Source organism: Pezoporus wallicus, unplaced genomic scaffold (genome assembly GCF_028554395.1).
Source record: "Pezoporus wallicus isolate ANWC-B61680 ecotype Strahan unplaced genomic scaffold, APGP_CSIRO_Pwel_v1 scaffold_3294, whole genome shotgun sequence".
Taxonomy (NCBI): domain Eukaryota; kingdom Metazoa; phylum Chordata; class Aves; order Psittaciformes; family Psittacidae; genus Pezoporus; species Pezoporus wallicus.
The window spans coordinates 5,018,486-5,044,298 of NW_026635478.1; the positions used below are offsets into that span (position 1 = coordinate 5,018,486).

Here is a 25,813-nt window from a genome sequence, read left to right on the forward strand (position 1 = left end):
GTGCCAAGGAGATTTACACTCTCTGAGTGAGTCCTTCTCAGTGAGAAAGACAGAAAGTGATACTCCATTTGCTAAAGTGAAGCTATAGCGAAGGCAAAGGTTTCCTTGTGGAAGAGTGTAAGGGGGCAAGGGCAGGTCTTGGGGCAGGGGGATGGTTTTTATTATTTACCTCGCAATGAGAAATAGGCACTTCCTTGTCAGCCACACATCCGTTGACATTACCATACTGCAGTCTGGTACTTACTGGTCGACATTCCACTTCCACACCTACCAAGTTTAAAAAAAAAAAGAAAAGAAACAAAGCGTTTGACAGTGCTGACAATTGGTTTGGGGGGATTTTTTTCACTTCCCTTCCCCTTATTACTGAAATTGCTGTTGTGTACAGGAAAAAGATAATGTACATGGAAACCCAAATAATCTAATCAGAGAAACAGTGCACCCTGATCTGGCTATTCCTGGGGCTGTCACAGGAGAGAGATCCAATTGTCTTGGGATGATGCCCTTCAAGCTTATGAGTCAATAAGATCAGTTCTCTGGATTACCTTACAGACTGAGGTAGGTCACTGCCTTCAGAACTGTGTGGGACTTCTTATGAGATGCTAGGGAAGAGTATTTTGCAATTGGGATTTTTAGGGGAGGGATCAAAGGTGGGAGATAAAAGGGATTAAGGTGATTTCATGTGCAACAACCATGGGAAAATGGACATATAAAGGTATACAGAGGGCTGGTTACATGTTAAACAGTTGCTGGTCCATACTTTTGCCTGAGATTGTCCTACATTTGATCTGCAGCTTGCTCTGTCTTTTTTATTAAACTCTATTTCTAACTACTTGTCCTGGCTGATGGACTCTCTGTTCTGTGTGGATGCGCATGTACGGAGGTCTAACTGCCAGAAACTGGAACTGGACCACAGGTCATAGGGTCCATGAGTCTAGGTTAGCAAGGATGCAGGACCAGTTAGTGGACAGAGTGAGCACCTAGGACCGCTAAGAATCTTGATTCTGCACAGCCAGAGATCAGGATGAAAATGTGGGTGCTCTTTGTGTGCACCAGTTTACTCAGTTTACTTTGTATGTATGTGAAGACTGTGAATGAAAAACTCTGATACTTGTTTTCCAGTACTTTTGGTCTTAGTGTTAGGTAAATTCTTGCTGTGTTTTTTCCATCAAATGAGAAATGCACACATGAGGCAGTAGGTCTGGATTTGTTATGTGTGCAGGGTGCAAGCTCAGGGAATCTGCTGATCCATCTTTGTGAAGTGAGATTGATTTGCTATGATCTATTAACTGCAGTAGTTGAGAGTGACTGCTCCTCCAATTTCAAAGGGAATCTTGTAATTGACCTGCTTAAATACGGACTAATCCAGAATATTTTGTTCTGAACACTCTTGACTGTTTTGGTCCACATCTAAAGACTTGTGAAGGAGCTAATGCTTTTTTAAGTGAATATTTTACACACTGCAAACATTTCTTTGTAGTGTCAACAGAATGCTATGCCTCTGTATAAAGGCTCCTACTTTTACTTATTTCTAGCTAACCAGTGGAATTTCTGTATTTACCAGAATACTGAACTATTTTTTCATGTACTACACAACAGCTTTGTTTTCTCTCATTTCAGAGAGCTGAAGGAATTCAACCGGCCAACTGCATAACTAAGTAGATACATAAATTGGAGAGAAATGTATACATCTCCCTAGCAGCAAACATAGCTTTCAATACCTTTTCCCTTGGAATGTCATTACCAAATTGGCTCTGTGCCTTGTTAAGGCTTTACATTTCATATTAAAAAAAAAAAGCTTGAAAAGTGTTTCTGGCTCCAGGGCTGGAACTGCCAGTTCTCTTTGAATGATTTCATCACTTCATTTGATAAAACTTGTCCACCTGGAAGGATTACACAATTGTGTCTGCACACTTGAAAAGTCCAAACAAAATAATTGTCATCAGATTCAATGCAGCTTCGTCACCTTCTTGGTCCTGACTTATCAACTTGTTCTCAAGTTACTTTACTGCTGATTTACCTTATTTTGTAGACTGTGCCTCCTTTGCAAAGGCAAGTGCTTGTAACACTGAGACATGCAACTGAGATGAACAGAGAAAAGAGGTGAGAAGCAGAGATGCAACTTCTTTGTTAAGTGGGAAAATAAGGAATATCCTTTGCAAATAACCAAGTCCTTTGCTAGTACCACAGAAATCCAATGAGAAAATAAGCCTGTTCACTTACACGTACCTATGTAGTTAAAAACTGGAACAATGTCTTCAGACACACTAACAAACTCCAATTGCCAGGGCATAACATAGAAAGGGAAAGTGGCTTAAACAGCCTTTACTCAAAGCTGTGTTGGACTCTACTGAACCAAAGGCATCACCCTGAACTTTGCTTTGAACTTGTGAGAACAAGTTCAAAGTTCTTAGCCCAGTTCTTTATGGTACCGAGTTGTCTGAAAGACTAACTCACTCAAGACCTGGGAAGGAATGTAACCTATATCTAAGTCTCTGTGTACATGAGAAATTAATTATTCTCTTATTTGTTTTTTAAGAATAATTATTCTGGTTTTACGATAGTTTTGCCAAGCCTTGGTATTCCCTGTAAAGTATGAAACAGACTGCATGTAGCTACTGAGTGCCCTAGTAGAAAGATATAAATAGAGAGGAAAGAGAGTTTGGTATCTAGATGTGTTTGATTCAAAGCTACGTGTTAATCACAGTACTTCAATTGATAACTCATGGTTAGTAGGCTGAATGCAGTATGTTGGCTTTTACATTATGAAGGGCACTGAGTAGAAAATCAATTAGGAACAGGACTCTGCTGTCACATGGGACTTTTCAGTTTTGAGCTACATCCAAGTGAACATCAATGAGAATAATGATTTGAAAGCCCATATAATATGAGCATTTTTAGGCATGCAATATTTCACTTAGATCAATTAGCTTTTCCTGCTGCAAGGAGGTACCACTTTTAAATCACTATAATTGCTAATAAATATATTTATTGAGTAGTACTCATTTGGAACTGGCTTTCTCCTTTCACCAACTGTAGTGATAAGTGTTCTCAATTAGTAGAGCCTGCCCACCATCCGGTCTTTTAAATCTTAAAAATCTGTTTTTGTTAATAAATAATATTGAGTATACCTTACTTGAAGCCTGGTAGATTAATGCTCTCTTAACTAAATTACCTGTGTGAGCCATCTGATGACAGTCTATCTTAATAGCTTTCTGACTTCTATTTCTTAAGCTGGACTCAGTGATGGTACAGACAGACAAAGGCTGCAGACTCTGTAGGAGTTAACATCCTTCATCAGGGGTATTATTACAGCAGTTACTGTGCCAATGTGGTGATGGGCTGCTATGCTGGCCATCTTTTATTTATTAGCACACGTACAGAGGGAAGGAGGAAAAAAAAAAAAGGTCATAACAGAACACAGGCAAGATGTTGATATTCTGACCTTAAATATCAACCTTTTGGTTTGTCATTTGTTTGGTTTTTTTTAAATGAGCTACCAGTATTATTAATTTTTTACTTAAATGAGAGAAAACTGAGAGGTTGTCTGCTCACAAAAGCATCAGATATTCATTTTAGAAATGAGAACCCAACCCTGCAATCCTTCCTCATGTAAGCAAACCCTTCCTGCCACAGCCTGAGTGACATTTGGATTATCTACAGAATGATGCATGAAATTAAGAGTTTCTGACTCCTACACTGCCAAATTTAAACTGCAGTCAGGCTATTCAATAGGAATGCACATTTGACAAGCTCTCCTGTACCATTTTTTGATGATTACAATAGCAAAACCCAATCATAATTACGTTACTGTCACCAGGGTTTTTTTGCTAAATTCATTTTAAGTTGATTGATTATTCATGAAGTGGTTGCCTCTCATATTTAGTATCAGGTTATGTGGCTTGTCAACCTGTGTGCAATACTGGTCCTGTTATGTTTAGGTGAACAATAAACTAAAACATTCATAATTAACATCTGCATAAAATGTAAAGAGTATCTATTTCTTTCTAAGCACTTGTGAATACTGTCAAAACACGTGTTCTGGGGGACAAAACATGACAGAGTATCCCAATCAGAGGGCAGACTTGTTTGATAGTTTATTTTAACCACATTGCTAAACTCCATTTCATTAGCCTTCATCTTATGCAAAACATAGCTTCTCACACAGTAGCTTACATTCTCTACAGTTTCCATACAAAACTTCTGGCTTATTTACTTACATGTGTCGCAGCAGGTATTGCCAATTTTTGCAATTCTGCCCTAAACAATAGAAAAAGAAAATTTCTATTTTGGCACAAGTTATGCATATTTCTTCTGCTGGAAGAATATAAAGGGATATTTAACATAGGGTATTAAGCAAGCGAATTGTATCTCTATGTTGTACAAAAATGGAAACTGGCATTAGCAATCACCTAACTAGTAATTATCATCTATTTGTAATCATGCATTTTAAGATTTTTGAACTTGCCATTATGTTTGTTGAATGCTGATTAGAAATAATTGACTACATTATCAAGTTAAATATCTGAAAATATTGCTAACACCTTACATTAGGAGCTTTCTGAAGTAAAGATACTGAATACAAATAAATTTCTGGAAACCAGAGTGATGAACCGAATAGCATTCAATTCTTATGTCTGTTTAAGACAGGAATTTAAATAGTCCCTTTTGATTTTTTTAGCAATATAGATGAAAGCATGCCTATTCCACAACAGATGAAAATGTACAGGCAAATCATCATAAAATTTCATACCTGTCGAATAAGTTTTAACAGCCAAAAATTTTATTTTTCTTGTTTCGTTACTACCACATAGACAATAATTCTCAGAAATATACATATGGTGGAAAATTGCTGAAAACCCATAGAGTAAAGAGAAACTGAGAAATATTTATACTGCAAGGTAATGCCATTGTCGCACTAAACACCTGAATCTTGGATACTTCTTTAATTAAACCCCCTAAACTCTCCATCTGTAACTAGATGAAACCCACTAATTTTATAGGTGAAATAGTTCTGTTTTTTGGATGGGAGGAGAATAAATGTGGTTTGGGAAGTTCTGGTTAAAAAGTAATCTATTCTTCTTTGATTTTCAATGAAGACCGTTAGAATACAATAATAATCTGAAGCTTGTAACGTAACCCAGCATTTTTCTAAATACTTGTTTGTATAAGAAAACTGTGTGTGCTATAGTGATTTCACAAAGAAATGCACTGTAGGAGCTTTATTCTTCTTGTGTTATACATACAAAGTCCTCCATTGTGTATGCAGAGAGAGGTTTGGGCACAAGCTTTGTTAAAGGTTTCCTGCTTCCTGCCATGCTGAAGAAAATGGGGACAGGTGGAAATAAACATCTGTGTGACGCTAGATGAGCAAAAGCACTACCCCATGTCCCACACCCCAACATGCACTCTGTTTCTTGCTGTACGGCTAACCTCAAATCACAGGAAGGATGGATGGACGTGTTGAGGAGGGTTTTATTATACCATTAGACCAAATAACTGCAAATGTGGAAGTGTCAGCTCTTTCTACAGCACTGTGAAAATTCCTTTCCCTAACCTCATAGGAGGGTAGAGAAAAACATCTCAGCATGTCATATACATATTCATAGAAAACAAGGGGGTGATCCAACTGTTTTCTCAGTTTGTGTAATTATGCACACAGTTGTACTCTGGATACCAAACTGAAAACCTTGTTAGAATAAACAGTTTCTTATGTTTGCTGTTTCACATGGAACAGAATTACTGCAAGCTCAGCATCCCCCCTACAGTACAGTCCCATATAAACCCAGCATACATTTTAAAATAAAAAAAAAACAAAAAACAAACTTTAATTTTTCTGAATTTCAAAGAATGTTCAAATTCAGTTTAGCCAAGGTGCTGGGAGAAGGCTGGGGCTTCCCACCACAATACACATAAGGTACCTATATACAGAACCATAAACATAAGAGTGTCTACTAGGAAATCTGGAAATGGGACCCATTTCACTACTTACCCCTTCAGCCAAACATCTTCTGGAATCAAATGGAGGACAGCCAGTGATTCTCCTTTCCCAGATAAATTCCCCTTTCTCATTTACTTTACAGGAGTGACTATCACAGCCATCCTGAAGTGATTCATTTGGCTGTAAAGATAAGGGCTGTTAGCTTCACAGAGAAACAACATTGGATGGGCAGTTTTCAGAAAACTGTACAACCTGACTATTCCTCCACTGATATTTCAATTAAGGTACTGTGATAGTGAAGTTTTTAAAACATGGAAATGTTTAGTAAACATAATTTTTTATCAACAAAGTCATCATCTTCTATTTACTTCCATAGCCAAATTTATTACAGCTCAGTCATGGCTGCCAAAACCTGACCTTTTCATCTCTTAACGGGGAAAAAATTCCATTAACTCACAAAAGAAACGTGTTTAAGTGAGAACCTATGAATTCCCTTTTTAAGAGCCGTATATATGAACATTTAACTGCTGGCTGAGTTGGGAGCTTCTTTAAGAAACACATAAACCCACCCTCACATAGAATCATTTAGGTTGCAAAAGACCTTCAAGATCATGAAGTCCAACCACAAACCTGACACCACCAAGTCCACCACTAAACCATGTCCCTAAGCACCACATCTAAAAGTCTTTTAAATACCTCCAGGGATGGGTGATTCAACCTGGGCAGGCTGTGTTCAGTGCCTGATAGCCCTCTTGGTGAATAAATTGTTCCTAATATCCAATCTAACCCTATCCTGGTGCAGCTTGAGGCCATTTCCTCTTGTCCTACCACTTGTTACCTGGGAGAAGAAACCAATCCCCTCCTTGCTCCAACCTCCTTTCAGATAGTCATAGGGAGCAATGAGGTCTCTCCTGAGCATCATTTTCTGCAGACGAACAACCCCAGTTCCCTCAGCTGCTCCTTGTTCTCTAGACCCTTCATCAGCTTCGTTGCTCCTCCCACACTCTCCCCATCTAAAACTTAGCTCAGGAATGGAATAAAAAAAAAAAATTATATACTGTTATACAGAGCAGGCAAGCTGATTGGTTTTTACCAGAAAAATATCCATGACTGTTTAAGAACCTATATGCTAGAAAGATTTTTCAAAATACACACTTGCAACTTTAATTATAAATTTCTCATTTAAAATGAGGTTTTTAAGTTCCTCTATGTAGTTGTTTGAGCTCATATTCCAGTTGATGTTCCTTGATATTCATGCTTGCAGGTACATCTAGAATGTCCCTCTAGAACCAAAAAGGAGGAAAAAATGCCTTTTCCTTGGGCTCACCAAAAGTCTGTGCTACATTTACATTTACACATAAACAAAAGTGCTTAAAACTTACCTGAAGGTATTTAAGCCTTCCGTCTCTCAGCCTGATGCCACATGAAGTTGGCACGCATTTTCCACAGCAAGAGCCAGAGATTTCCTGCCTTCTGTAATTCTACAAGGTAAAGGGCATTTTTCTGGGTTTATTTTGTCCTAAACATGCTTCCTAACACTTACTTCAAGAGAGATTCTAGGTTTTGGTTTGGGGGTTTTTTGGGTGGTTTTGTTTGTTTGTTTTTGTTGTTTTTAATTCAGTGGACAAAGAGATACCTAGCTTTTTAAACAGTAGGACTAGACTAGTTTAATCTAGTTAGTTGCATACTTTGGGGAGGTTTTTTTAAAAGGCTAGTATTAATCTTTGTAGTGTTTTATTATACAGTAGGGAGGGAAATTTATTTCCAAGTATTTCTGTGACCACTAAATTCAATATTCTTTGACTATAACAGTTGCAAGGTCAGGTCCACTAAACAACACATGACAATAGGACCGGGTAAGAAGCTTACTATAATGTTTTGAATGAACCACAGTTTGCATTTGTGGTGTGCAGGAGCTTCTTTGTAAAGCTAATGAATAACAGACAGTGCAACTTGGAAAAGTAGCTTGAAGTGCTTGAATTAGGAGAAAAGGATAAGATGGTTAGTAAGCAGTGGGCAGGGAATGGGGAGAATAAGGCTGAGGTGGAAAATCTGGACTATGAAAAAAGAAAAGAAAATGGCTTGATAAAACAAGGAAGAAAAGCAGTGGAGAGGGTATGATGGAATAAAATAAAAAGGAAACAAAGAAAGAAAAGAGGAATAAGGAAGACCCAAAAATGGCACAGAAAGGCAAAAACACTGGTGGCGAAAGATGTATGGGAGAATGAGCAGCACTAGATGGAGAGGAAGAAAGATATAGAGTGGATAATGGAAAATAAAAATCAGAAATGAACTGAGCTAACACATGAAGTGTCCCACAGTAATGTCTCCAGCTGCTACACATAACCAACAGCTGCTTATGATGAGCTGAACATTTTTAAGACAACAAACACTCTGGTTGAGTGAAGGCATGCATGTTATCCATATGTTTTTTATAGAAAAAGAATCTGGGGAGGGTGGGGGGTTATTATTAAATCACTGGAAGAAAACATACTTCATTGTTATTTAAGTGAACTTGGTCTACTAACAAAAATGTAAGCACCTAAAGTAGGTCTTAAAATGACCAAAACAAATTATGCTGATGAGCAGAATATGCTGCAGTTGGGTGCACTTCAGTGACCAGTGCATTTATTTTCTCAACTTCAGCATCCAGTAGAAAGCAGGTGCTCCTTCAAGAGCATATACTCTTAACTAATGATTTTATCCGTTATGAAGACATCTCTTTTAATCTGGGCATATCATGAAATCAGTGACTCAGAGACAGGAAAGACCCCAAGTATGTGTGTGAATCCCACTGGCCTTAGGGTGTTGAAGACATTCTGAATGTTGTTTGATATTTTTCTCCCCTCAAGCTCCACAGATTCATTAAAGTGGGTATAAACACCTAGACTTGCCATCTCCCTTGGGTGGCTGCACATCACCTAAACACAGCTTCACAGTGCTTAATAAGCCCAACTGGAAATTGCCCTTTCCTCAGGGCTGTTAGATTAGTCTGTATTTTTGGGTCAGGTAGGGGAAAGAAGTTGTTTGGGAACCGTGTGAGTGGTGAAAGAACCAGGAGAGGAATATTTCCCCACTTTTTTAACATGTACTTTATTGATTCCTCTATTCTAATTTCTACAGCTGGCTTCTTGCATTGAAAAGCAAGAATTAATGTTTGTGCATTTTTATATGGGAATGTGCATATGCACACATGTTTCTGGCCACAGATTCACTCTAGTGTATCTGGGTTTTTTCCATTGATCTGCCAGGTTATATTTTGTGGCAGTGAGGAAGATGCTCAGCAGTGAGGAAGATGCTCAGCACTGAGCTTGGCCCTTCATTTTCCTTTCAGAAGCCAGTGTCTATAATCATACCTACAGGGAAGGGGTAATATTAGGGTCCAGAACTACATTGTCCTTTCCAGTTTTACTTAGGGATTGAAAACTGGACTCATTCAAAACTTTCCCCCTCTTTTTTGCAGGAACCCTACCAACGTATGCCTCTGCTGAATTTCAACTGGGAATCCCATATCATCATGTTAGAGATGTGACTTTTTGGTACAATGGCCACACCACTTGCACAGGCCCTGAGTTTGGTTGGGCTCATTGGGCTCCATTCTTTATCTGGGATAAGACAGAAGAGGAAAGGGCATTTAAGCCTTTTTCTGTGAAACTCAGCTGCTGGTCTGTGTTTTTCTGACAGAGGAAGATTAAGCCAGCCTCTGCAGCTTGCTTAGGTCCCCTTCCACTTGAGATATTGGTGCTAAGAAAGAAAACTGCACGACTAAACAGAACTAGTCAAGCACTCTGGTCATGCTGCTGGGCAGCAGAGTACAAATGGATGCTATTTGCCTCTGACTTTCTCAGCCAAGTTCATTCCTTTCAGAAGATGGCAGCAAAGCAGCAGCAAAGACTTCAAAAAAGCCAGTGAAACTGAAGGGGTCAATCACCTTAAATCACCTAAGGCATGGCTGGGAAGCAGACAGAAATGTTACTGAGCCCAGCTATTAGACAATTTAGAATAGTCATAGGAAAGCTCTGAAGATCTGGCTAAGCTGCTGGTCCCCAGAGGGACAGATAGGAAAGGAGACACAGCAGTTCCTGTTGCAAATGATTTGCCAAACCTTATTTTGCCCTAAAGGCAAGTAATCTAAAGCGCACAATAAAAATGCCTGTGGAGCCGAGTACTATGAAACATTACCTTTCAAACAGTGTGGATTTAGATCACATTTGGTATATGCAGCCTAATTCAACAGAAGAAGAACACAGGGCCATGACTCCTCAGAAAAACTTGAGGAAAGGCAACAGGTCCCAGAGCTGTACAGAATATAAACTGTATACAACTAAGAATATGAACTTCCTATGTGACCCATTCTTAACCAGAATATCCAGACCACTCACCACTGGACATGGTTCACAGTTTAATTTTGTACATGTCAGAGTATATCTCAGAGAAGGTGTTGACTGAAGGGTGCAGTGACAGGTTGTGCATTGATCCACCATCAGGCGTCTCCATGGCTGAAACATTAGAACCAGTTTGTTAAGTCAGTGACAGTCTCTTCGGCATAACTCAAATAAACGAGCAGTTTTATCTAGGTTAAATCTCTTTCATTAAATCTTGCATTGCAATTCTTTACAAAACAAACAGAAAAACAATGTCCCCACTTTCCAGAGACCCAAATTTTTGCATATATAATTCCAGAATAAGCAGCATAACATGAGGATATTTTTCAAGTAAGCCTTTTAGAATTCCTTAACCTGGGAAATGGCATTGGCATTTCTTACTGCATTGCTTACAAAGCTAGCAAGCAAGAGAGGAATCTGTGAAAGTGATAAAGATTTTGTCGAAAGCTATCCTGGCTATGTGTATAGGGGGTTGCCATAAGTTCATTTTTCCCAAGTGCAGTGAATTGGTTTGCCAACAAGTTTTTTATTCTTGAGCCATTGCAACCCACAGATCAGGGGCAGAAATTATTTGCTGTTGTTCCTGTAATAATACTGCTTAGAATTTCTAGAGCCCTAAAAGATTAAAATTAAGAAAAGATAAACAAAACCATAAACAGGATTCCTGAGTGAAGAACAGAACTTGTTCATAGTTGCAAGCAAAGCAGTGGCTGAGCTGGCACGCAATTCAAATTCCCTGAGCACCTTGTTTGCTGGATCCAACCACTTTTCCAAAACAAACAAAAATGACATTTAAAATGTAGGGCAAAAATGCCAAACTATTAAATGGAAAACAAAAGGATGTGGAGTTAGTAACAGTACTCCTAGCACTGAAAGGAATTCTAAATACAAAGTCCTTCTGCTTCCCAAATGTACAGCCTTTCATTTCAACCCCAAAATAACAACTCACAATGGTTGAAGGGATAAAATGCGAGGAGTCACATTGAGGATTTTCACAAAGAGCTTCTAAAACCTAATAAATAAGGTAAACAGATACTGAATATTGCTAGATTATAAAGCTTTAAATTGTGCTCCAAAAGTCATTAAAATGTCCCTGTTGACTTCACTTGGAAGAGGAATTGTGCCACACTGGTAAACACTCATGGAACAAATGGAGCAAAACTAAGAAGCTGGCCAGAGTAACAGTGTAAAGGTAATAAATTTATGAGTAGTTAAGAGTCAACACTCCAACATATACACCGAAGGATAAATGTTCTTATTTTTAATTACATTCTTAATCTGCACTCCAGCACAACAGAGGTCCTCAGGACTCAGTGATCTAATACAAAGCACCAGCAAGAGCAATGACTTCTTTCTTGGTTTGTGAAGGTCTAGAAAAAAAGATCCTCCACATGCAACATGATGGAGGTAGTAATACTAACGGGGTGATCCCTGCCTTTAGCAACTCATCTTGATACCTCAACACAGGACTCTTCAACTTTCTTGGTTTAACATTTTATAGTGAATATCAGGTCACTAATCTTGAGGGTTAAAAGACATCAGCAGATGCAGGCACAAGGACACACTGATAACATTTTCCTATGGGAGAGGGACAGATAGCAAATGCCATACAAAACTCCAGACTTCTTTTTAACTCTTAACATTGGAAAGTTTTCAGACACTAGAGCAATAGTTCTATTACACACTAGAGGCCTCTCAAGGGCATTCAGTCCACTGCCACTAATAGCACTTTACTGATTAGTAACTCCACACATGCAGGTTCATGTCCACACAAAAGCCTTCCAAATCTGGGAGATGTCCTTGCTGTATTGACCTGTTTCAAAACATGGTTGGGTTTGTTCTGTTTACAATCATAATCATACTTAATTCCAGCCCTCTAGAAGTAAACGCTTATCACAGAATGCTTCAGTAGCTCTAGGTTTTCACATCATGAAGGGTTTATAAAGCCACAACTGATATTACAATTGATGTCCTCATTGGATCTTCTCATAGTTATTCCAGTTAAACACAGAAAAGATAAAGTGGAGTATATACCAAAAACACTATTACAGGCAGGAACTTAGGGCTTACTAGAGACATGTTGAAACTAAATCCTCACACACAAGGGCTTTGAACTTTCAGAGGAAGGTCTCGCCTTGTTCCAAAGTTTGCATCACAGCTTAATTCTATGATCTTTATTTAATGTATTTAGGGATCAGCATGCAAATGGCTTTAACAATGGCTTTCTTTGAACAAACATAGCTTAGCATGACAGAACTGAATGAAATAATGGATTGATACATCTTTTTTCCTTTCTATAATATACCTATCATGTGTCTTCTTGGCTAACTTTAAATGAAATGTCAACATCTGCTGTCCCTGTGTTAGTGCAACCAAATTAACCTGCGTAGAGCCCAGATCTACTCAGATCTCCTTTAAAAATGCCACTAAGCAAAAGCCTGGGAAAACAGATGAGTGATACAGATAATCCTTTTGGTAAATACAGCCACCTGCTTGGAAGTTTGCAGTTAAAGCCCACAGCATTGTTAAGAACAGCAGAGTGAATGCAATACACCAAATTACTGGAATATAATATTGGTAACCAGATACAAGACAAAAATGTAAAGGGATTAAGAACACAGTCAGTGAACAGAACTGCAGTAAAAGACTCAAAACTTGGAACTATTTAGTGAATGAGTTAATGGAGCAAAGTTTTCCCTTGATATAAAATGAAACTTGAAACCTATTCTTAAAGGACCCAGAATAAAGGTTTTGAAATCCAGGAAGTACAAACTTCTGTGGACACCACATCTTCCTTTCTGACCAGAACTCTGGAACAGTCATTGAAATAGAGAATAGTGTAAGACAGGGTTGTAGTAACGCCAGCTGCTCAAAAGCTCTCAAACGCAGCTAAGAAGCTGTATTATACGCTAGTAAGCTTATAATAAGTTATTAAATTAAGGTGGTCTAATTGAAAAGAAAATGTAATTAAGACAAGTCCTACTATAAGCTACATATATATTTTTTAATCAAAATGTCCACTTTGTTTAGAAATCATTTAAGATTATATCTCAACTCAAATTTCACACTTTCCATCCTGAGAAAATATTTTTGTGACTGCGCTGTTGAATGCTAACTTCAGTAATGCTTGACATTTGCAACAGCAAGAGCACAGAAGTCGCATAACAGCTGGGGCCTACCTACACCCTCAAAATCTTGCACAGGCAGTGTCTGATAAAATGATTAATTGTCAGGAAATACAACAAAGACATTTTAAAATCTGTATTACATGGAAAAAAAAAGAGACAGCTTTTATACATGGCCAGATAGCAAATAAGAATGAGTCAAAATGCAGTCTACTGTCACCTGAAACACTTTCTGAATTCATTCTAAACTGGGAAAATCTTATTAACATAGAAATTTTCTTCCATATTGTAGAAGCTGAAATATTTAAAGTCTGCAAAATATGGATACTTCTCATCTTGCCTTCAATATGACATTTTATTTCAAAATTTGCTTATGCTTTAAAGTATTTTAAAATATTTTAAAACACTCAAAAATAGAACAAAGACGTGACAGATCAGGGAAATATTTTGCTGGAAGAGAAAAAAATTAGTTGCTCATGAAAGAAACTTTTTTGCCACATAAGAGTATATATAGATGTATATCCTATGTAACAGAAGGTGGCAGAAGCTAGCGTTTACTATACTGCATGACATTCTCTACAAGAATGGTCTTTATAAAATGCCACAACTAGTTTTGACAAAATACTATAGATGAGATAAACAGCGGAATCAGAGAGAAAGAAGTGGATTTTAGATTTTACCACTTTTAAGACTTTCTCCCAGTTTTCTGACAAGAAAGGCAGAGTTATTCCCTGGATTTAATTCTACAGGGAAGTAATCCCCACACAGAATGACAGGAGCTCATGACAGGAGCTCTAGCAAACTGATAAACTTACACCTTTGAACTAAGAAAAAAATCAAACACAGAAGAAATAGATGGAGAAATGTTCTCTCTGCCATACCTCAAAAGTCCAAACAGATTTGGGTAAACTTATCTTTTAAATAAATGAAAAAGAAAGAAAGACACACATTGAAAATGCAGGAATACGTAGGTTAGAAGTTAGGTTAAATGACTAAAGAGGACCTGTTTCCCTGGGGAATGATGAGAATATTTTGAGCTCTTTGACACTGGAGGTGCTGCCAGAATATGGATTTAGGGAAACAATGGACAATTGACAGAGCTCTCCAAAGATAAATTCGGCATAAATGAGATCAGATGCTTAACTCCCATCATTCCCACTGACATGGGCTGGGTTAAACATGTCTTAATCTATCCATTAAATGTGCAGTTGAGAAAAAATTTCCTCTGAGGGCATATCAGCAGAGATCTTGAAAGGCAAAAGAGGTCAAACAGTGAGGAAGCTCAGCTTTCCTGTTCCTGCTAATAGCCAAGGAGGGATACCCCTCCTTCCACACAGGTGGAGCAAGACTCTCCATCCATTTTAATCTGTGTTATCCTCTAGGTAGAATGTAGGAAGTTTTTGCTTCCCTGAAGTGGGTAAGGATCATATTTGAGATTATCTCTCACAGACAGTTTCCTGTGCATTTGGTAGCCTGCGAGTCATTGCACAACACAGATTACCACAGTTTCTAAGAACTTTTCTTAAGCCTCCTTTCAAGATAAGCAAACATTCTGTGTCCCTTTTGCAGAAATATTTATTGGCATACAGGGAGACTGTGGCAGAGTCATGAATTGGACATATACACACTGAGCCTCTTGCCACTTCTCTTACACCAAGGTCTCACTTCCAGAGGTTTTGTCTGGACAAAGCTGCCCTACATGCTTATGTGTATTCTGGCCAGTTTGTGTTCTTCAAAAGCTCATTCTTATATCTAAATGTCTCACCATCACAGCAAATAAAAGGAATCGCATCTTACCCCAATAACAGTGCCATTCAAAGGACAACCATTCAGGGGTACTGAAAGAAAAGATAATAGTCTATTTAACATTACCATTATCATGACATTATCAGGATTTATTAAACCACAGATACGCTTTTTTGACTTATTAGCATTCCAATCAACATTTATATCCTTTCACTGTAAAAAAGGCATAACTGAGCCCTCTTACATTATATCTTGAAAGGTAACAACTTGTAATTCTTTTGAATTCCACCTCCAATTATGTCTTGCTGAGTTTTTTGTTAAGAAGTACATGGCACAATATAAGTTTTCCCCTCCAATTCAAGCCTCGCACTCTCAGAAGATGCACTTAGGTTTTCTGCAAGTTACAGTGCATATTTCCCCTTCTCCTCCCACTGCTAGATACTCCCACTGCTAGATCCTCACCCTGTGGTTGCATGTATACTAGTCAACTAAATATAACTGGGCATCTTCCCAGACTGAGGCCAATTAGCCAAATCTTCTGATTTGGACTTTTGACCAAAGTCTGTGCTAAGAAATGGCCACAGTCACATGCTCAGAGACACAGAAAAGACAACATGGCTGCAAATTCCATGTTCATAGCAAGCACTTCCTATGACAAAAGCATCTCAAGACCTCTTCAAAATGCTAAAAAGTGCAGGCTGGAGCTGTAGAAACATAGCCTGGTATGTCTCTCTGAAGCACTGCAAAATAGCTTCAACTGCAATTTGTTCAAGAAGAGACAGTAAATGTCAGCTGGAAAGAGAAAGTAATAGCAGCAGGTGCTATTGTACTCAATGTCTAAATTATACAGGAGATTTTCAAAGCAGTAGTATACTTGCAAAATACGCACTTTGGAAATTGTTGTTGAGAAACAAGACATCAACATGTGAGATGAGCGATTCCATTTGTCATACACAAAAACTTACCACATCTGCAGGAAGGACAGCAATCTATTACTTGGTCACAGCGTAGTTCAGTTCCCTCTGGACAGTCAGGCACATCCATTTGAGAGCAAGAAATATTCTTTTGCTGCACAAAAACCTCATTGTTCACCCGGACACATTCGTTGACAATGCAATGGTTGAAGGGGGATCGCCACTCTGTGCCAACCTGATGGGAAATCGTAGAACTAATTATAGATAGTGGTATTTGCGCCACTTCATAGAGGGAAGACCACCACAGGTTGTTTGCAAGCATGCTGGTTTGCAAAGAGCACATTTACTGTGTCAAGAACAGTCACTCAACAGTTCTCCACAAAGCCTCACTGCAACAATCAGTTTATAGAACAGTCTGCTGCTTAGTTTGTAAAGCATAGGAGTTACAGGAGTATCCTTAAGGTTAAAAATAAAGAGGCAGGTGAAATAAAATGTGAAGAAGAAACAGCACTCCTAGCTAGATTTAAATCTACATTTGTTACCCAGTAGCTGGCTGCACCTCTTTGCTGGTCCTCTTTCTGCTGGAACCTGCTGCAAGTCAGTTCTAGTCAGCCCAAAGGAGGCTTTGGCAATAGGCTCTACACCAGAAAATATTTGCAAATGTAGAAGAGACTGAAACCTGTTGATTGTTCTACTGATTATAATTGCCCATGGGTCAGACAACGTGGGAACTTCAAGCACTATTATGGGAAGAGACATCACTACAGGCCAGAAAGAAGATACTGAGACAGTTCAGCACTGGGAAGACCTGATCACTGCTTTGCAGCTGTATGCCTCCACCGTTAACATTCTGAATACACTTCAAGAACACTGAAAGTGAAAATCAGATCCCAAAGCCCAGTAAAATCAAATGGTTTTGTTCAGAAAGTTAGGGAATATTTTCATGTGTTCATACTTCTCATGTTATACACTTCATTGTTAATGACAGAAGAGTTGAAAGAGGACACAGCAAGAGAGAGGTAGCAGAGTATCAGTATTTATTACTCTGTCAGTACAACACAAATCAGTAAGACACATTGGGACATTCAAATGGGCTTTCTGAAGACTTGTTTTACACAGCTGAAAAGGATACTGATCCACGTTAAGAAATTCCCTTGGAAAAATCAGGGAAGAGGCAGGCTGCAAAATGATCCATTAACATTTTTTAAGAGTGCATCAAACTGCCTTTGTAAAAGAAGCAATTAAAAAAACAATATTAATATGCGAACGTGAGAGGTAGCTGAAAATGCAGATGCTTTATAAAGAACAACACTTAGGGAAGAAAAGATGGGGAGAAGGTCTGTTATTTTAAAAATATTTAACTAACTGCTCCTGCCTTTCTTGAATCCAAAGCTCTGCATAGGATTAAGCAATTCAATGTTACTGGCAGAGGCTTGCCAAGGATGGTTGGGTTAGGGATAGAACAAAGTGAATAACTTGAAGGAATTAAAAGTGTAGGCAAAACCAGAAAAAAATATCCAGGTAGCTTTCCAGGGCAGCAGGGTATCTGCAGCACATTTTAAATGGCCATTGTATGCACTCACGTCCCATTGGGTCTCTGAATCCTAAGGGAAGAGGCATATGGCTGAAAATAAGCAGCTATTTTGAGCAGAAAACAAGCATGACCTGGACCACTGTGGGCTGATCTGACATGCAGCAATCATCTTTAGCAACCAGAGAATAATTCATGTTTCTACCCTCATTTACTTTCTGACATTTCCGTGTGTGCCAAATAGGACATCCCATTTACATAGGACTGTGAAATTCAAGTAATCCACTACCCCATCTGCCTGCTATCCATAGAGGAATATTATGTAACTGAGATAATTTAAACATGTAGCCTTTGGCCAGAGAAGCATCACATCCTACTAACATTCTTTTGAGCTACCTTTTATGAAATTATTAATTTTACACAAATATATTGCTTCCTTAGAGACCAAAAAGGGTGAGGAGGGTTTGCTTGTTAGAACCAAACAAGTTACACACCCTACAAGAGACTAGTTTTCAGTGCTGCTTGATGTATAGAAAAAAAACAGCTCTTATCTTCTTCAACCTCCTGTGGAACACAAATTAATCCCCTTGCACTTCTGGTAGAAGAGGAAGTGTCCATGCCACTGACACCTCACCTCATGAAAGCGAGGATTTGCATCACCCCGAGACCAGAATATCTGCTCCTCACAGGCAGTCTTCTGGCATCTCCCACAACATTCCCCTTCTTGGATGACGTACTTGTAACCCTGTAGGAGAAAATAAAAGGACTGACTGATCCAGGAATAAGAGACAGATTAGTTGATTAATCCCAAAAGAAAACACTGGGATGTTTAATATTAGCAACTTTTTGCAGAAAGGGGAGTTTGAAAATAGAACTGTAAAGCCACACACTGTTATTTACAAAGCAAAAAAGTGGTCCACCCACCTCAGCATCCTGTTAAATGACATTACCTGTCAGAAAAAATAAATTAAAATGCACACAATATTAACAGCAGAAATTCTTATCTCACTAGTTCCTGCTAAATAAGACATATTCATTTCAACTGCATGGACTAATTCTAGGCACTATCCTTCCTTATGTCATGCCAATCAATTAATGAACTTTGTGAGGATATCAGCATCTCTAGTGTAGTATGGACCACCCCTTCTTGGAGTACAGAAAACGTTGACACTGCCTAGCACTTAAAAAAAGAAAAAAAATGAAATCACACAAAACATCTTTCTTTTCCTAGGTTCTGTTCAAATATGTAATAGCACAAGGATTTTGTAGAATTACACGATATTTTAGGTTGGGAGGGACCATAACGATCACATGGTTTCAACCCCCCTGCCACAGGCGGGGACACCTTCCACTAGACCAGGTTGCTCCAAGGCCCCATCCAACCTGGCCTTGAACACCCAGGGATGAGGCAGTCACAGCTTCTCTGGGCAACCTGTGCCAGTGCCTCACCACCCTCACAGTGAAGAGCTTCCTAATGTCTAATCTAAATCTACCCTCTTTTGCCACAAGACAGAAAAGAACAATGACATAAAAAAGGCAGAAGTGGAAAGGGAAAAAGTAACCCAGGTGAGGACTTAATTCTCTGTTTGAAAATCTCTAGAACATTAAGGTATCACTTCCTACTTTCCATAATAAGTTATGCTTTAAAATGAAAGCAGGATGTTTGAAATTACCTTTCAACAAGACTCTCATACTTTTCGAATGTGATCCTGCACATCTGATATTCAAACAACAGTCTTACTCTTACATTAGTTTCTTTGACCTCCTTAACATGCACCATTAAGCCATTTACTACCATGTTTTGCATGTTATTTCAAAGAAAAATATCCCTTTGTAATATTGGAGATTAAAGTCATAGTTTCTGTAGTCAGCATCTATTACAACCATCATTCACTATGCTTTTGCACATAGGGTCCAAATATTCTTTATTTTAATGTAATTAATCAAGACACTTGAAAACCTAACCTAATTAATTTACACACACTCAGCCAAATGGCTTTGTCTCAAAGACTTATCCCAGAAAATTATGCTTCATTCTACTCATAATCATCTAATGCTTTAAGTTATCCACTACTTTAAACCACACTCTTTTATATCACTTAAAAAGCACCTAACTCCAAGAACACTGACAGAAATTAAGCAAAGTCCTCCCCTCTCTAGTATACTAGTGATTTTAAGATGTTTAGAAGGGTGTTAGCTATTTTACGATCACGATGCTCTGAAGGGATGTAGCCTGGTGTACTCTCAAGAGAAATAATAAGCTCCAGGAGGGAGACACCACTCCTCCTTGTGGCACATGCCATGATTGCAGCAACTGTCTGCCCGATTTCTCAAAACTTTGGTAACAGAAAGACGGTAGAGGATAAAAAAAGTGAGGGGACTATGACGTGTAATGAAGTAAACCCACATATGGTTTGCAAGCAAAATTTCTGTATTTTCCATTAACCTCCTCAGAGAAATGTAGGATTTTTTTATTTAAATGAAACATTCACTTTTTTCTATGATATTTCTTTACATATCTGTAGCTCTGCCTTAATGATACTTTTTTTGAATAACGAATTATTGATAAAGTTATGGCTATGAGCCAAAACACAGCCAGATATTTAGATCTAATATTTCATAACAATTTGCATACTAGGAACAAATATCTTCTAAAAATGGGATTCTCTTGCAACGACTGAAAGCTCTCACATCATGGTTCTCACTGCACTGGGCATCCTCAAGCTTTCTCATTAAACCCTATGCTTGCAGAAAGATCACTATTTTGCTTTGTCAGGGAGAGTTTTAATGGACTGGGTTTTTCCTCTGGTTCTAAGGAATGATGCAGTGTTTAAGACACTATTAGAAGTGTCTTAAATAGAAAATATTATACAAAAAAAAAGATTATATTTTGCTCACACCTTCTCAAGTTCACATACACATATATATAAATATGCTGTCTAGCCTTGTTCTGATACAGAAGCTATAAGTTCAATGGTAGTGAAATATAGTTGTATTAATTCATTAAAAACCTAGGCACAATTAGCTTAATAGAGTCCAGAAAAGAGAATTGCTTTTCAGATATTGGTCTGGTTAACTGAAACATTCACAGTCAAACTTCAATACAGGGTTAACTGTTTTAAGATAAATATTAGTCAATATTCAAATGAGAATTTAAAATAAATCAGACAATGCAGGGTTTCTTCAACAATGTTAACTCTGCGACCGAGTTAATGTTGCTGCACACACATGCTCTATGCCCGAGGTCAGTCTTTGACTCCCAGGCACACTATACACAATGTCTTTCCAAAAGCTGAAAGAACACCTCTAACTTCTCATATCTGTATATACAAAGTTTGCTAATGAAAAGCTTTCTCCCAGAAGTAACAGTTGGACTTGATCTTAAAGGTCTCCTCCAACCTAGTTAATTTTATGAAAGGCAACAAGAAATAAGAGGTATTGTGTGCTGATTTTTCTTAACCTCTCTTCTGCCATCTGCTTTTTCTGTAGACTCAAACTATTTTCAGAGTGACTCATCCAAGCTAACTTCATGAAGCAAGGACGTGGTAATGCTCAAGGATTTGGGCTACAAGGTACTAGATACCAGAGGAAAATGCAACTCTAGAGCATAACATTTAATTTTACAGTGATTTTTTATTTCCTTAATTGCCACCTTATGTTAAGGTAAGGAATGTTAGGGATGTAAAATGGAAGTTTAAAGGAAGTATAAAAACAATTTTGAGCTTTTATTTGCACAAATCATGTTATAGTCAAAGCCTTCTAATCTATGACACTGGGAAGTGCTACTGACTTTTAACCAATTCCTTTGGCCCTTCTAGAATTCTTCTATTAACTTTTTTACCAAGTATCTGTCTCCTCCTGCTTGACCAGCTACATTGATATAACAAAGCAGCTCATACTTCCTTTGTGGGCTTCCAAAAGTAGACCACATAATTTTACAGCATGTAGCAGATGTCTGAGCATAATAAAGGCCACAGTATGTGGTCTTATTACTGCTATAATAGGCAGAGCTGAGCAACAGACAGATCTGAAATATTCTCTTCAGAAAGTGAACTTCAACTAGAACAGTTGTTTGAAATTGAACTTCAGGTATTATGAGTGCTTATTGTGCAAGTGGTGTAAATGATAGACATTTCAGGATGCAGTTCTCCTTTTATTGAAATACAAACTAAACTTGTCCACAATTTCCTTGGCAGAAAGATATGATCCTAAAACAATAACCCTAAAATGAAGCCAGTAATGATTAGGCCCTCTTAGACTTTGTTCCCAAGATAATTTGTTGCTACAACACTTATTTTCTATTTTTCTCTGGTTTCTGGAAACACACAGGTTTAAAAGTAATCATTTCAGATCCCCACCAGAGCTCTGCTGGCTAACGCACTGATTTAAATGTTACTCACCCGAGAGCAGAACGTGTTGCATGTCTTGTCGTGACACTCCATCATCTGAAGTCCTGTAACATCATCCCTCATACTAGTGCAAAAGCATTCTCTGCAACCATCTTCCCAGGTTGTCCCAACAGGGTAGACTATGTTGTTGTGCACACACACCTATAGAATGCAACGATTATCACATGAAAAAGCACACTGCTGTTTGTAAGGGCATACTGTTGGCTCCAAAAGGCTGCTTTTTAAGATGCGAAACCCTCCATAAATTTTATGGAGTATTTTGAACCCAGTAGAAATGCCACAGGTCTTAAAATCGTGGCCCCTCTGCTGGGGAAAGGAAAATAAGCGCAACCAAAGCTGCTGTTTTATAAAGAATTGCAGAATTTTATCTGCAATTAGTTTCTGAGTCAGGGCCTGACTCAGTTTCCCTAGAAGTATAATACGACACAATATTTAGAGATAATAAACAGTGAGGCTTATAGAAGGAGCCATGCACTTCAAACTTTTTGCAGCTAAATCAGCTGATCTGAAAAGATCCTGCCTTGAGCTACAAGCTTTCATTCTCTTGTATCCTCAGACCAACACAGCTACCACAAAAGTAGTGCCTGGTCTTATATTGCTTTTTCTATTAGTAATTTTTACAGCATGCTATTAGAGATGAACATTTATTTTTATAGATAGAGCAAGTCACAGAGACATAAAATGACTTCTGCAAGGTCATGAACTACTTAGCAACAGAAAATAAAGGCTTGATCTCCTGAGCTGAAAGACAGCATAACCCTGTGTTAAGCTTTTAGGGAAGGCTGCTTCAATGAAAAGGTTACATTGCCCTGCATCCTCTCCTCTAAGCAATCTTATCTTAAAGGTTAATATAACAACTTAGTAAAAGGTTGTCAGAATAAGTAAAAGTATATCCTGGTGAATCTTTAACAAAATCAGATATTAATTTGGCAAACATTTTAAAGTGGCAATATAGTTCATATAAGATACAATGCTTCTTAGGCAGAGGCAAAAGTAATCAATGAGCACAAGGAGTTTAGGTCTAAGGTGTCCCAAACATTTCAGTGAAGTTAGTATAGGACTGAAAGAATGTACTGTTAGTATGTACTGTTAGAATGTACAGTGAAGTTAGTATAGGACTGAAAGAATGTAACTGTACTGATCAAAAAGCACGTACCTTTGTTAGCTAGAAAGAAATTAAAAATTGAAAAGTTACCTCTAAAATTCCTAATGTTTCAATGATCTTGAAATTTCAAATGGTTTTGGCATGTATGTGTGTGTATATATGCATATATGTATAAATATAAAAACTTATTTATCTTCAAGTCACAACAAATTAATGGGTTGGTTATGTCAGAATAAATGACTATAATAAAACAAGCACCACTGTAATGCAAAGTGTATTTCCCTCAGACACAGGTAAATTAAAAATACTCTGGCATAATTATCCAGTAGTTTCATTGGGGTTGTTAATACCTAGCTACCCACTTATTTTTGTGTTGTCACTCCATGTAGAAAAGATACTCTCATCTGTGGAAGCGAGAACTCATTCCCCTTACCCTGCCTGGAACACAGGTGGTAGATATGCAGCCGCAGTTATTGGTAAGAGATCTTGACAGATATCCCAGAGGGCAGCTCACTGTTGAGTTCATACAGCTGCAGGTACACTCATATTTATCACAGCACTCGGTCTTCTTAACAGTCAGCTCTCGATGAGGTGGGCAGGGAGGTCTTTGAACTAAGCTGCATGCTTCTCTGTTACACGCTAGGAGAAAACACATAGGTACCATGTCAAGCACGCAGCATTTCAAAGTGCCGCGAGTGAACAAGACAGCTCTCTGGCAGCAAGGCAGTAGTTGCTACTGCAAGCTGTTATAAATCTACTTAAAGGCTAAGTGGCAATGCAAATATAAAAGACCCAGGTCAAAGACTGTGCTGCAGGTTCAAGGTAAAGTTCCTACTCTGCCAAAAACTTCTTGAGTCATATACAATCAAAAACATTTATAAAATAAGCATAAGGGTCAGAACATACAAGTCCAAGAGTAAAATGTTTCTGTTTTCCTTAATTCAAAAGCATACTCAGAAAGTGTCAACAATACCCTTCTTCCAAGTCTGTGAAATAATTGGTGTCTTTTGGCTCCAAAATTAAGCCTTTCAGAGGAAAAAAAACAATGTCTAAAGGAAATCGTCAGGGTTGCTCAAATGCAATGTTCCAGTGTCACTCCCTGCTAAAAAACATAAATATCTTACCACATGTATAATTTGGTCTGCATTCTCCAGGGTTGGTCAGAGCAAGCTGCAGGCCAAACTCACAGACAGGGGCAGGAGGCAAATCACAGGAAACCAGATCACAGACTAAGAAGAGAAATTGAGAGAGTGTTTAAGACCATGCCTCACCAGTTAGCCCTCAAGAAAAGACATCCCCATTAAACTTTTTTTCCCTACCCTCAATTGCTATACTAAAATATAAAGTAAGAAGAGTTCAGCAGATCAGAGCTTGTTTTCAAAATAGCTTAGGGAACAGTTCAAGCTTGGGTTATGAGGATTAAGGTTCTAATGTTATATTTAATGTGCAAATATAGACCATTCAAAAATAGATACTTGAAAAATGACCATGCTAACATCATTTAGAGAAAAACAAATTGCTCCAGTCCCTTCCTCATCTCTTACAGAAAGAGGGACAAGTCAAGTGAGATAAGGACTCATATCCCCAGGAGTTGTTTTTCCATGCAGATGATTGTACAGTCATTCAGCGGTTTCAAAAATAGAGCATTGCATTAAACAAGAAAAGGGAATGTATACCTCTGAAGGATCTGGTAAAAGTATGGATCCAGAAGATTCCAATACTTATAAGAACTTACCACACTCATACTCAGGGCAGCACTGGCTGGAGTCCCTGCGCAGACGAGGGACTTCACAGGGACCACACTGAACAGCTGGAGTAGGAAGAAAACATCCATAAAACAAATTTGGATAAGAACTAGAAAACTAGGTAACAGAAACATCAATGCAAGTCCAATCATACTTAGAGATGAATGAATTTACGTTTGGCAGTAGGACAAGGCAGGACCGTGCAGTTTACTTTCTTGTTATCGAGACATGTGCAGATCTTGCAAGGCTCATTAGCAGGAATCCATGTTTCCATAAGCTGCAAAAAAAAAAAAAAAAAAGAAAACACCAAACAGATTGTTAGAAAGAAAAAGAAACCAAATATTCCATTCACTGGTATGTTGGGCATGGGAGTGGGTGAGGGTGAGCAACATTTATTGAAAACCAGAAGACTCTATACAGGATTGGTTGGTTGCTCTGTCAACAGTAAGAAACTAAGGAGACACATAATTCTGAAATGACTGTAGTGTACCAGCTTAGCAAAAGATGTAAAGAATGCATGAATGGGATGAGGAATTACTATTGTTTTAAACATGAAAAATATCCAGATGATATAAATGCAGTTGCAGGCTATTGCAAGTAACAGCAGACTCGCACAACTACATACCATGATTGGATGTTCAGTGGTAATATGGGAAACAATATTTTAGGAAATATACAGAAGTGGTCGCTTTCCCAAATTAGTAGTACTTAAACACAGAGAAATAAACAGAGCATATTTTAAACTAAGAATATGTGGGGTGTCATCACTTGATTTGCCAGTGGCCTGAGTACTGGAAAAGCACTAGAACAACCCCAAATCTGAAACTGTCCCTGTGGTGGCTACCTGGAGCTAATAAGCACATACAGAAACTGCCAATAAGGTGGGTCATTATTTAACCACTACTCCTCATGACA

At 38.2% G+C, this 25,813-nt stretch overlaps 1 protein-coding gene across 2 annotated transcripts in view; it reads right to left on the reverse strand.

Annotated features, from left to right (window-relative positions):
• VWF (von Willebrand factor) overlaps window positions 1–25,813 on the reverse strand; it is a 129,722-nt gene that overhangs the window by 1,256 nt on the left and 102,653 nt on the right. The window contains exons 39-51 of one of the 2 annotated variants that reach the window (XM_057426168.1): window positions 25,073–25,175; window positions 24,889–24,963; window positions 24,278–24,382; window positions 23,587–23,792; window positions 22,040–22,189; window positions 18,274–18,384; window positions 16,160–16,343; window positions 15,246–15,286; window positions 10,321–10,437; window positions 7,321–7,419; window positions 5,990–6,118; window positions 4,218–4,257; window positions 170–267 (exon numbers count right to left, since the gene is read on the reverse strand). In XM_057426168.1, coding sequence (XP_057282151.1) covers window positions 170–267; window positions 4,218–4,257; window positions 5,990–6,118; window positions 7,321–7,419; window positions 10,321–10,437; window positions 15,246–15,286; window positions 16,160–16,343; window positions 18,274–18,384; window positions 22,040–22,189; window positions 23,587–23,792; window positions 24,278–24,382; window positions 24,889–24,963; window positions 25,073–25,175 — 1,458 coding nt within the window. Of the gene's footprint in view, window positions 1–169; window positions 268–4,217; window positions 4,258–5,989; window positions 6,119–7,320; window positions 7,420–10,320; window positions 10,438–15,245; window positions 15,287–16,159; window positions 16,344–18,273; window positions 18,385–22,039; window positions 22,190–23,586; window positions 23,793–24,277; window positions 24,383–24,888; window positions 24,964–25,052; window positions 25,176–25,813 lie in introns of those variants that run through there. The other variant, XR_008974509.1, reaches the window with a different exon arrangement.